This window comes from Varanus komodoensis, unplaced genomic scaffold (assembly GCF_004798865.1).
Source record: "Varanus komodoensis strain SLA01 unplaced genomic scaffold, ASM479886v1 scaffold53, whole genome shotgun sequence".
Taxonomy (NCBI): domain Eukaryota; kingdom Metazoa; phylum Chordata; class Lepidosauria; order Squamata; family Varanidae; genus Varanus; species Varanus komodoensis.
The window spans coordinates 3,802,461-3,814,715 of record NW_025336126.1 but is presented as its reverse complement, the minus strand read 5'-3'; the positions used below and the strand labels follow the sequence as shown (position 1 = coordinate 3,814,715).

The following is a 12,255-nucleotide window of genomic DNA, read 5'->3' as shown; positions in this document are numbered from 1 at the left end:
ATTGACATTTTGTATTAATTTTAATTTAATTCCCCACCACCACAATCCTTAGCCTCCCCAGCCATTTACATTATATGTTATTTGCAGTGAATCCAGGCAGATTCTGCAGCAGTGAACAGTACAAAATTAAGAAAAACGAATTTAAAAAACTATTAAAAACAAGACAATAGCATTAAGACCATGACTGGTTAGCAAGAAAGGCTTTCTGGAACAAGCATATCTTTTGCAGTGTTGGTGCTTGCTTGACCTCCTGAGGCAGGGAATTTCATAGAAATGGGGCCACCACGCTGAAGTCTCTTCTCCTGGTAGACTCTAATTGGGCCGTGGGTCCATGTGGAACCTCCTAGAAAATGTCCTCAATTACCTCAGTGACTTGGCAGGAGGGTAAGGGAAAAGGGACTCTTTCAGGTACCCTGGTCCCAAGTTGTTTGGGGCTTTGTACACTAGTACTAAAACTCTAGACCAGTTGCAGTACGGAATAGGTACCCAGTACAGCTCCTTCTGCAAGAGAACTGCATGCTGAAAAGAGAATGCCCTGGACAACAGCAGAGTTGCTGCATCTCTCGCTAGTTCCAGCCATAAGGATTATTGGAGCAATCCAGTCTTGAGGCTGCCAGTCCCTGTAGCATTGTGGTCAAGCGGTTCCTGCCCGGGAGAAGCCACAGCTTGCAAGCCAAAGCAGCAGATGGGACTCGTCCCCACAGCTCTGGAATGTCCTCACCAGTCTTCAGGGTGCTCTGTGCAGGGGAGTCCTGGCTGGAGTCTCTCACCACAAAATATTGGCAACTTGACTGGGAAAGACTAGACTAAGGAAGGATAAATATGGGCAGCATCACATGCTTTTTCGGGGCCTGCTCACAACTGTGAATGAGATTTGAGGGGCGTTGAAAGACATGTAATGTCTTTAAGGGAGTGGAGAGAGGGAGAGGTGCAGCTCTACTGTAAATGGGTTTACTTAGTAGTCAGTTCCACTGAGTTGAATGGGGTTGAATACTCTAGCAAGTATGCTTAACAGCGCAATCTGTATGTACTTACTTGGGCATGGAGCCCGCTGAACACAGTGGGAATTACAGTGCTCTTACAATTGTCCTGCCCTCCCAAGGAGCTAAGGATCACTTCAGACAATGACACTTCAGGCACATAGAAAGCACTTTTATGCTTAGAATAGCTTGCAGCCCTTTAAGCGTAAATGGCCATGTGTGAGATTGAATTGTAGTGACTGAAAGCATTGGGCTGGAACTCTGGATCAGGGTTCTAGTCCCCGCTTCACCATGAAGTTCGCAGGGTGGCCTTCGACCAGTTACTGACTCGCAGTCCAATCTACCTCACAGGGTTATTGTTGTGAGAGTAAAATGGAGAGGAGGAGAACTTTGTAGACCTCTCTGAGTTCTTTGCAAGAGGAAAAAAGGCAGGGTATAGATGTAATGTCATAATAATGTGTGCACTAGCTGGAAAGTTAGGCCCATGGGTGGTGTTAACGGGATGACCTATTAGGGCTGCTGTCCCACATTTTTCATTTGCAGTTTGGAATCGCTGGGAAGCCCTCTGTGCTACTACCCTGCTGTTCAGGGGCATGTGCTGAAGTATAGGTAGAGGAGCTTTACTGACCTTTGCAGCATCTGATCCACCTGGATTAACTAGCTTTTTGCCCACAAGTGCTTTCCCCCCGCTGCTGCCATCCTTTGAATCTTTCTGCCTGATTTCCCCTGTCAGCCCGAAATCAAATGTCCCCATCTTCATGCATCTCTTCATATGGACAAGGGGATCCTTAGGAGACGGTGTCAAGTCACTTACACAGAGATTTGAGAGCATACATAAATTTTTGCTTTTTTTTCTTTCTGGCCCCAGATTTTTTGTACCTAATGCTACCCCAGGTTAGGCCCCATTCCACATTCTCCCTCTGGAATGTGCCACTGTCAGAAAAGACACAATTTTGATTACAAAGAAGAGCTTCTCATGAGGGAATTTTGGTTTGCGTCTTCTCAGTCTTGGTTTGATGTCTACCCAGTGCATAAAAATTGTTAATTCAACCACAGCCTATCTAAAGTGACCTAGAAATATTTGGAATGCTTAATCTTTGATCTCTCCTCTCTCTTTAGCACAGTGTTTAGTCTAGTTTCCCCACATCTGGCTTTACAATGTCTCCTGTTCAGCATTAATTCAGAGGGGGACTGTTGTTCTCATGGGTGCTCTGACAGATTCTCAATCCCTCTTTCCTGCTTTTGCCTGCTTCTTGGTCTGGCTGTCTCTGGCCTGCTTGTGCACTAGATACCTGGTCTTGGAACATGTCTCAGGAGGAGAACTCTTTGACTACCTGGTGAAGAAGGGACGTCTCACGCCCAAGGAAGCCAGGAAGTTTTTCCGGCAAATTGTTTCCGCGTTGGATTTCTGCCACAGCTATTCAATATGGTAAGTTCCTCCCCAGCTAATGGTAACACTGCACTACAAAGGGGTAATTAATTTTCTTATGGTTTATTTTCCTACCACTGTCTTATATTTTGCAATCGGGGGTTATTTTTTGCTTTGTATTGTATTCTCCATGGCAATGGGCTGTCCCACTGGTTGCCCAGCAATGTTACCTCCATGAAGAATGTTGGCTTGTTCTGGTGGGAGAAAAACTTTGTCAAAGTCAGGCGGTGGGGGGGCGGGGCAGGGGGGTGTTTGTGCAATGGGCACCAAGTAGAAATCTTCTTGCTCTAAGACCTGACTCTCGCTGGGAGCTTCTTGTTCTCTCACACGTGCTAACGACTCCTCTGAGTTGTTAGGCACGACACTAAGCTTGTTAAGGGCTGAAGTCCAGCAGGGATGCTCATAGCGCTCCAAACTACCAGGGTTATGAGCATCCTGTGGAGGAGAGAAGAAGCCAGGAGGTGAAGGAGCCCAGCGCTGGCTCTGAGGTCAGGCTTCTCCTCTTGGAGCTGCAGCTGGCTTGGAAAGAACTGCGGCAGCTCTGGGGGCAGAGGAAGGGTGCCCTGAGGTCAGAGTTCCAGCTTTGACGTTGGATCACATTTCCAAGGTTGGAGGTGGAACTCCTGTCTTTACTTTGGCCATCTAGACAGTGACTAGTGGCCATAGGATTGAACCCTTAGCCAGAGGAGCTTCTGTTAGTAGTGCAATGTGCCTGGGTTTCTGTTGCATCTGAAATCATCATTTATTTTGATGAACAACACTTTGTGAAGGCAGAGCTTAGAAAAGTGGCTTAGGAATACTTAGGAAGAGGATGAAATAAATACGTGTGATGATGGCTATTATAGAGCCAATCAGAAGAGAGATCATTTCCATCAATTAAATGATGGAATTATTTATTGGCTATATAAATATAGAGATTGTTTCCATCAATTAATTTAGCTAATACAATCAATCAAAATAGCAGATCTGCTTCCCAAGTTCATTGATGAGGAAGCAGAAGCAGAGAGTTGGAAGTGAGCTAAGTCTGCACCCTTCGGCAACTGTAGGAGCTCTTGTCACTCCTGGACGGTGGGGGATAAGAAAGCCAGGGTGATTTCACATGTAGAAATGTGGTCTGCTTCTTTCAAAGTATAGCATTTCTAGTTAGGCTGCTCAGCCATGAATTGTGAACGAGATGGAAAAGGAAAGGGCCTGGAATGTGATGCAGAAATTCAAGGTTCATGAGTGGGATTTGTCAGGCAGCAACTGAGAACTAAACTGCTCTGGGTTATTATTATTATTATTATTATTATTATTATTATTATTATTATTAGAACATTTCTATGCTGCCCCTTGCCGAGACAATGTAGAACAGAGTCTGAGGAGGAGAGGTGTGACTTTATTAGCCCAACGGTTTGTTAAAAAGCCAAATGGAAGGCCCAGTGACTGGAGTTCCCATCTGGCCCACAAGCAGCACAAACCTTCCTGAGCATGGAGCCAAGCCTTTTGGGAAAGGCTGGGAGCAGCAGGTCTTCTGTTTGGAATGAGGCCTTCACATGGACAAGAGCTGCTCCCCTAAAATTGAGGGAATGCTACTTTGATGGATGTTACTTGAGAACAAGTTTTCTTCTGAAGCACCATGTACTACAAAAAACCCTGTCCAGCTCAAATAAAGGACTGCATTTCAAAGGCTTTCTGTTTAGATCTGCTAGAAAGGCAGAGCTGAGCTCATGTGCTCACCTTAGGGAGACACAGTGACCTGTGTCTGACTTGACTCAACATCAGGGGTTGCCTGAAATACTCCGGGCTTCTTGTAAATTTAGGTTGTTTTCTTGGGATAGCAAACCGGGGATAGCAGCTTCTCATTCTATGGCCAAGACCCATGTCCATGATGCTGAAAACTAGAAACTTGTTCCTTTTTCAAGAAGTTTGCTTCAGTTCTCTGAACTCCAGAGGATTCCCTGCCACTGTCAGGTTCAGCATGTGCAGAACACATTAAAAATAGTTCTTTACTTCAGCAGCATTCAAAGGGTAGAGAAAACAACTCGGAATAACTCTATTCACTTACTGTTTGCAAGAGATTCTGGAGCGGGGTCCCACGGTTAGGTGTGTGCCTTCTCTCCCTCTGACCTGTTTCCCTATATTTTCTTTGACCTCCTCAGCCACCGGGACTTGAAGCCGGAGAATTTATTGCTGGACGAGAAGAACAACATTCGGATTGCAGATTTTGGCATGGCCTCCCTGCAGGTCGGAGATAGCCTGCTAGAAACAAGCTGTGGGTGAGCCAACCTCTGTGCAGGGGCCAGCGAGAAGGGTGGCATGCAGCAGTGGAAAGGGGGTGAGCCAGGGGATTCGCACATGGCTGCAGACGCCCCGCGGTCTGCGCCGGCGGACATTGTACGGTGGGGGGAGCGGGGAGATACAGGACTGGAAACTCAGGGGAGCTGATCCGCATTTCTAGAGAGAGGTGACTCCCCTTCAGGCATGGTGGTATCCTTTGGGATGTTCCTGATCAGAAATATCTCCTACCTGAGATGTGATTACTCCCATGTCTGCAGCAGAGGGGTGGATTTACGGGGAATTTGCCAGCCCTATAAAAAGGGTGACACAAGGTTCCCACCTGATGAAGGAGATATGCCGTGCTCTATCAGCCGTGGCAGCCATCGGCCTTTCCCTTCGCTCTCTCCCATTCGTCCCTATTCTGTGCTGTTCCGCCCTGGGTGTAGAACCTCAGGCCTGAAGTCAGATTCAGTTCCCCTGGGATCCTAATCCGGCCCTCCCAGGAATCCCAGTTGTCCATGCTCCTGTCTCCTTTCCCCTGATCACCAGTCGTTCAGTCGTCTCTAGGCTTTTGCAGCATTCTCCCCATCCTTCTAGAAGACCGAAATGCCTCCCCAAAGGCTTAGCTATGGACAGTAAGAACGTTAAGCTGAAAGGTGCTCGGAGTTTTGGCCAATTCGGTTCCACCCCACTTTGTCTTTGGCCCTGCTTTCCACCTGAATGCTCCCTCCTGAAAGCTCCTCTGAGAGGGAATTTGACCCTCAGGCTGGAAGAGGTTCAGCCCTCCTGTTTGTCCCCCTGCTCAGGGAACAGGGGGGAAGTCACCAGTGCCAGTGTGGATCTGTGCTCCTTGCCCCATTCTGTGGTCCCCAAACCCAGCCGGGGAAAGAGCCCTCCGCTATTAATATCTGCAATAGCTCTTGGCGAAAGGGCAAACCTGGCCTCATTTCTTGTGAACGTTCCCACATTCACTACTCCTCTCTTCCCAGGGGTATAACTAGATGTGACATTATTCCCACAATGCATCATTCTGTGATTTTTAAAAAAAGTTATATAGCAGCCATGGGGTAGCGCAGGGCTTTGGCCTGGTGGGGAGGAGGCTACCTCCCTTTGTCCCTGCATACCCCCAATCAAGTTTGCGCCTCCATGGCTGCTAATTGGCAATCATGTCTGCCCACCCCCCAGGAAAAAAAGTAGGAGAAAGCCGACTTGGATTCGGGCTGTGGTGAGGGCAGAAGGGCTGATGCTCTCCTGTGTTCTTGCCAAGGGCCCAGTCCAGATTGCCTCCTTTCACAGAGCTGCAACCTAGTTTTTAATATTTTTAAATGCAAATTACCAATTGGGTGAATAGCTTCACATTTAGTTCAGCCTCCAGGCTCCTGCATTTTGAAGGTATGGGATTCATTTGCCAGCTCTTAAGTTTCTGAAGAGGAACATTTATGTCCCAGGAATATTTTTATCCCAGAAGGAGAAGGAAGCACTTGAAGATGGCCTAGTAACAATGTGGTAACCAACAGGGTCACCTGATGGGCAATTGCTGAGGAAGCAACTTGAACAGGGTGGGATGGAGAGATGCCCTGTGGGATAAGGAAACTACCTAGTCCAGCCTCCTCCAGTTTGATGCTCTTGAGATGCATTGGCCTCCAATGTTCATCATTTCTAATTTATAGTGGGCATTGCAGTGAAACACATCTGGTGAGCATCCAACTAGGAAAAGCTGCTCTAGCAAGCACTGCCTTCTCCTCCATGGACTTCGTTTTTGCATTCCAAAGCTCTTGTCTGGAGCCCACCCCTCTTCACCCCCAGCAGGTCTTGGGCAGGGCCGTTTAGGTCCCAGCACTTCAAGCATATTTGCCTGGCACCTACTTGGGTGCTTTTTAGACATCAGTGAATAACTGATTGACAAAAACTCTTTGCCAGGTTTCAGCCATGGATGGCTTTAAAAAAGGCTGTTTATTGCTGCTGTCCTTTAATTTCCATTTGTGTTTATTTTTCATTATGTTTTTAGCATTATGTTGCTTTCCGATTATTGCAAGCTTGTTTGAACCCAGGTTTGATGGGAAGGCTGGGACCTGGTTTGCATGATCCCTGCAGCCCACTAGGGCTGCCTTATTAGCCATGACCAGCAACGGGCTAACTAAACTAAACCCTGCCTTGGCTTGTTCTGTTGTCTGAACCAGGGCAGCAGGGGTTGTGTTGGGGTAATTTCAGGGTTGTTTAGCTATCACATGGCTTGTGTTTGGAGGACACAACAAGCCATGGGAATCCCCCGCTGGGGCTGACTATTCAAAATGGCTGCCTGCACAAGGCATAATTACCCATGACTTAAATGAGCCCTGGCGCATGTCAGGGGTTGTGCAAGCCAGCCCAGTGTAACTATCCCATCCAAACCTTTTCTAAATGTAGAGAGGATACTTCGAAGTGCTTTTGCTAGTATAATCTGAGGGTGCTGAGGGAAGTGGAGCAGGTTCCGCTGTCTCATCTCAAAGTGTTGCTGGGGTAGGAATCGTCCTGCTCAGCTGACATGAACTGAACCCTTGAGGGCCAAGGCTGAAAAGCACTTTCCTCCCAGAACTCATTCCAGATTGTGGAGGGAGGGGGTGTCCTCGAGGCCCTGCATCACATGCTTGTTGAACCCGTGGCCCCGTGGATCGGCTTTCTCCGGCGTTTCACTCTTCCTCTGTGTCTCTGTCTTTCTCTTTTCTGCCCCCAATGCTGGGCTGCAGTTCTCCTCACTATGCATGTCCTGAGGTGATCAAGGTAAGGATTCCGGCCTAGTGCCCTCCCCTCACCCTGCTGGTCTCTCCTCCCCTTCCCTTGTCGCCCCCCAGATCCAGCCAACAGGTCCCCTCAAGCCTGGCCTTGGGCTTCACCCTCGTGCCCATTAAATTGGGCTAGTTGTGTTTGAAGAATTAGTTGGCTGAATGAAAAAGACAATGCCAGGAGGAACTTGGGGAAAGGGTGGCGGGAGGGGATGGGTCCAGAAATGGTGACACACGGATGCAGGCGAAACGTTGCAGATTTATACAGTCCCGCATACAGCTGCAGTACTTGGGCTTCAGTCAGGCCAGGACATTTTGCAGCCTGACGCAGATGACAAGAAGGATCCTTCTCCCACTCCACCTCCTGAAGCCACCTGGACTGGCAGTTTAATCCTGTTTCAACACTGGTGGCGGAGCAGCATCCTGTGCTGCTCAGCAGGCTAGCTTAGGGGGTAAAGGGCAGGCCGCAGGGCAGATGCAGCTCTGTCCACCAACATTTGGCCACAGCTGCCTGCGCCTCATAGCAGGGCTGGCGATGGCTGCAATCCGATACTTTCTTAACCCGGAGTAGACCGCACTGAACTTAATGGGACTTACTTTTGGGTAGACGTGTATAATTTGGAGCACTCATTGATTACCTGGTGGAAAGAACCAAACAAGGTATATTGGTCCACTGAAAAGTTAGCCATTAATCCTTCAGTAGATTAAAATAGCAACAGAGGGTTGAACCCAAACTAAAATGGTTGGATTTAAGTCCTCCTGGAAATCCATGTGAAAGTTATTCATGACTAACTTAAACCCAACAGATTTCAGTGGGACCTAAGGGCAGCTAACTTACTTCTCCCAGACATAGGACAACAGTGTAAGTCTCACTGCATTCCTCTAAGTAAGCGGATTCCAGCCTTACCACATATGTCAGCCTAGATAGGTGAGACATAAATCACACTCAATTCAGTGAGCCTTACTCCCAGGTTAGTGTGTAGAGCAGCCTTCCCCATGCTAGCTGGTACATGCTGGGAATTGTAGTCCAACACATGCGGAAGACACCATGTTGGGAAAAGGTCATGTATAAGCTTGTAGGCCTATTGTTTTTACTTCAGATACACAGACATACGACAGGTAGCAAGAAAAGAGAATTCCTGTCTAGGGCTGAGCTGGGAGCAGCATTGTCATGTATCCTTTAAAAACAGCCAGTTGGATCCATGCTTAGTCATGCTTAGAGTAGACCCACTGAAATCAATGGGATTTGCATTAGCCATGCTTATCAGCAGGTCTACTGTAATGACGAAACCTGGATCCAACTCAGTCCTTTTTTTTTTTTTTTTAGAACTATCGTTTTCCTCTTTTTGAATGCACATTTAGCTAGGTTTAATGGATAAAAACCTAACTGAGTAAGCTTCATATGACTTAGCTACTAAGATTTTTTTTAACGGTATGAAAACTGTAGATGTGGGGAGAAGAAGGATTGTTTGTGGGACCGGATAGCTTGTTGTCTCCCATCCTTCATACCCTTTATGAATTCCTGGCCCAAGCTGTGCAACATGGGTTGCCTTCCACAACCTGATGTCTTCCATATGTGTTGAATTACAGCTCCCATCATCTCCCAGCCAGCATCAACCATGGCGGGATGGTGAGGATAGTAGTCCAACATACCGGAGGTTGGAGCCAGGTTGGAGAAGATTTTGTGCCTGCCTGTATCTGGGGAGAAAAATTTCACTACACTCAGTCCTGGGGGATGGGGGCTGTTACGGTATTTTGTTGATAGCCCTAGATTGGAATTGGGAGACAGTTCAGCCTGCCAGGCAAGTGTTTTCTTCATGGGTGGTAAAAATAAATGGGAACACATCAATCTCGGGAAGAAAATGGGGAGAAGCCTCCAGGTGTACTGGAAAATGTTATTAAGTCCAATATGTTATTTTGGAACAAGTCCTTAATTTATGTAGACATAAATATAGCATGTAATGATAAGCTTTTAAAAAATGAAAATGTGTTTTAACTGTGAAGCTGGTATGCTGCAAAGCAAATGCTTCCATCCAGCAGCATCTTACGTGGGCTCCTAAAAGTGGTTTTGTGTTTTGAAGCTCAAATTCCACCTCTGCCTTGTACTTTAGTTCTTGGGCAGTGTCTTTTCTTTTAATATCAACTGCTTGGTTTTTGGGAAATGTCTTTTATGACTGGCCATGCCTGCCACGGAATGGGCAGTCTCCCCTGAGACAGCAGCCATTTTTTTGAGAGCACCCAAGACACACTTTCAAAATGCCAAGGCAAAAAAAACTGGGGATCCCCAGTAGAAGCAAAATTCAGGAGCATAACAAATTGTTAGGGCTTCGTAAACGTTCTCCTATGCACCGGAAGATCTCCTCTCTTTTTCTTCCTGTTCCAAGTGGGTGCAGGTTGAGGAGGGGACAGGAGAACCTTCCCATAGAAATACGGCCCCTCCTGGCAGCGATTATCACTTGGGCGAGCCACCCTCCCTCCACTCTTAATTTCTTATTGTCTGCCACTCTCCCCAAACCTCTCTCTGCCCCATCCCTGCCCATGCCAGTTACCAACCCCCGCAACCTCTCTGCTTTTTGCTCCTTAGGGGGAGAAGTACGATGGACGTCGTGCCGACATGTGGAGCTGTGGAGTTATCCTCTTCGCCCTGCTGGTGGTAAGGACACTCCCCAGTCTTGACCAGGCTCCAGGCTCGAATTGGGTGATGCATTTTCTCCTTTTTTGGCAGTGTGTCAGCGGCCATCCTACTGCATGGGTGACCATGCATCAACCAAAAAGAAAACCAAAGAAGTCTCCAGCTTGCATGTGCTGATATTTATGCATGCATGCATGCATGCATGCATGCATATATATATATATATATATATAGTATAACATACATAGTAATGCAATGACTCTTACCCTAGTGAGGAAGGCTGATGAGGTGACCCACACGGCTGCTCCACTGGCCGTCCAGGTGCTGACTCTTGATAGGCAACTTCTTTGAGCTTTTCTGACTTTAAAATGGACTTGACCTGGGCAGCCATGCAAATAGAGGACACCTTCAAATAGAGGAATGTCCTTGGTAAAGTGGGTCACTCTATGTGGCAAGGAAGGAGGATCAATGGCATCCAGTTCCCAAAGTCTTGGGCTGCCTTTGCCCAGCAGGCAAGGCCGGACCCTGAACATTTCGGCTCTTTCTGAGGAAGGAAGCTCAGATGCAGCACCCAAATTCAGGACCAGCTTGCCATGTGGCAACTGGCTGGTTCCCTCTTTTGGCTTACCTTCTGCGACTAGCGCACACTTTTATGATCTCTGGTAGGCTTTAGCCTTGCTGGACAGGGAACACTTTTATCCGAAGAGCTGGTTTTTAATCTGCTGGGTTTGCCTCCCATGCATTTGACTTCATAGTGTTGTGTCATTGTGATACTGTGATTTTATACATAGCAAGCAGCCCTCTGGGATGTGTAAGCATTAGAAGGGCAGGACAGAAGCGTATTGAAATAAATACTGCCCCCGCCCCCAGGTAGCCACAAATATGCTACACAGGAAGTTGCTGCTGCTCCTGCTGCTCCTGCTGCTAGTATCCTCAACCATATGCATGCTGCTTTAGAAAGTAACAAGTGGGGTCTGCCCTGAGGAACTTACAGTTGTAAATGTGTCAGTAGGGGAGGGGCAGCAGAAGAAGGAGAGGAAGACTGGAAATGAGAGTAAACAGGGAAAGGGTCTCTCTTCAGTCCAGTTCATGTACTTACATTTAAAGACAGCATTTCTGCAGTTCAACACTTCAGTTTTGGATATTGAAGTCATGTGAGCCTTAAGTTTTGCCCATCTTCTCTCACGGTTTGTCTGACAGGGAGCGCTACCCTTCGACGATGACAACCTACGGCAGCTGTTGGAAAAAGTGAAACGGGGGATTTTCCACATGCCCCACTTCATCCCTCCGGACTGCCAAAACCTCCTGAGAGGCATGATTGAGGTGGAGCCTGAGAAGCGTCTCAGTGTGAGTCATCCTGTAGTTGCAAAAGCAGCAGGGGCATGATTGGCAAGGGGGAGCTCTGAGCTACTCCAGACCCCCTGCCTCTGCTGCTCTAGTGCCTTTGGCCTGGTTCTCCTTGAGCCAAGCCTGAGCTGTGCCCCTTTGGCCTGTGGGCAGGGAGCATCACAAGGTGATGGACCGTTTGTCCTTATAATTTCTACCTGTCCTGCCGCAGCACAGAGAAAGTTGCACATCTATGTGGGGGGATTTATTTATTTACTTCTTTATTTAAAGTTTAATCTTCACTAGCCTTTCAGATAGTTTTCAATGGACCCAAGTGTAACAAAGGAGGATCCAACTGAATGTGAATACAACACACAAACACACACACCACAATCATCTATTCAGACAGGCAGAGTTCCTGCTTCAGAACCCAGCATTGGGCCGAATCTTGCAGAAATTGTTATAACTGGTTAAAGGAGAACTGTCAGTGGTGTGTAATACTGTCTGTTAGACACATGAAAACTGGGGGAGAGTTTTGCTCCAGTTTGGGGGAAAACTGGAGCGAAAAAATAAGGATAATCCCTGGAGTGGGGAAAGATTTCCCCCTATTTTTCTTGCCTTCTCTGTGCCATCACATTTCTGCTTTGTGTAAGAGGGAGCGAGAGTGACCTCAGGTAGTGATTCTTGGTATGAAAACAAGGGTTTTCCACAAGGCTACTGGGAAACTCAGAAACTAGCCTGCAATTTCTACTGGTATTCAGAACCAAGTGGGCTCCAAACCCAGCAGTTCCAGTTATGCCAGTCATTTTTCTAGGATGAGGTGGGCAGAAGATAGATGGCCAGCTGTTTTGGTCTTCCATTCCCAGA

At 47.4% G+C, this 12,255-nt stretch overlaps 1 protein-coding gene across 1 annotated transcript in view; it reads left to right on the top strand.

The window, feature by feature from the left end:
* Window positions 1-12,255, top strand: part of BRSK1 (BR serine/threonine kinase 1) — a 57,803-nt gene that overhangs the window by 28,622 nt on the left and 16,926 nt on the right. The window contains exons 4-8 of the mRNA XM_044447858.1: window positions 2,269-2,409; window positions 4,551-4,667; window positions 7,395-7,428; window positions 10,015-10,083; window positions 11,263-11,409. Of these exons, the coding sequence (XP_044303793.1) occupies window positions 2,269-2,409; window positions 4,551-4,667; window positions 7,395-7,428; window positions 10,015-10,083; window positions 11,263-11,409 (508 nt within the window). The remainder of the gene's footprint in view (window positions 1-2,268; window positions 2,410-4,550; window positions 4,668-7,394; window positions 7,429-10,014; window positions 10,084-11,262; window positions 11,410-12,255) is intronic.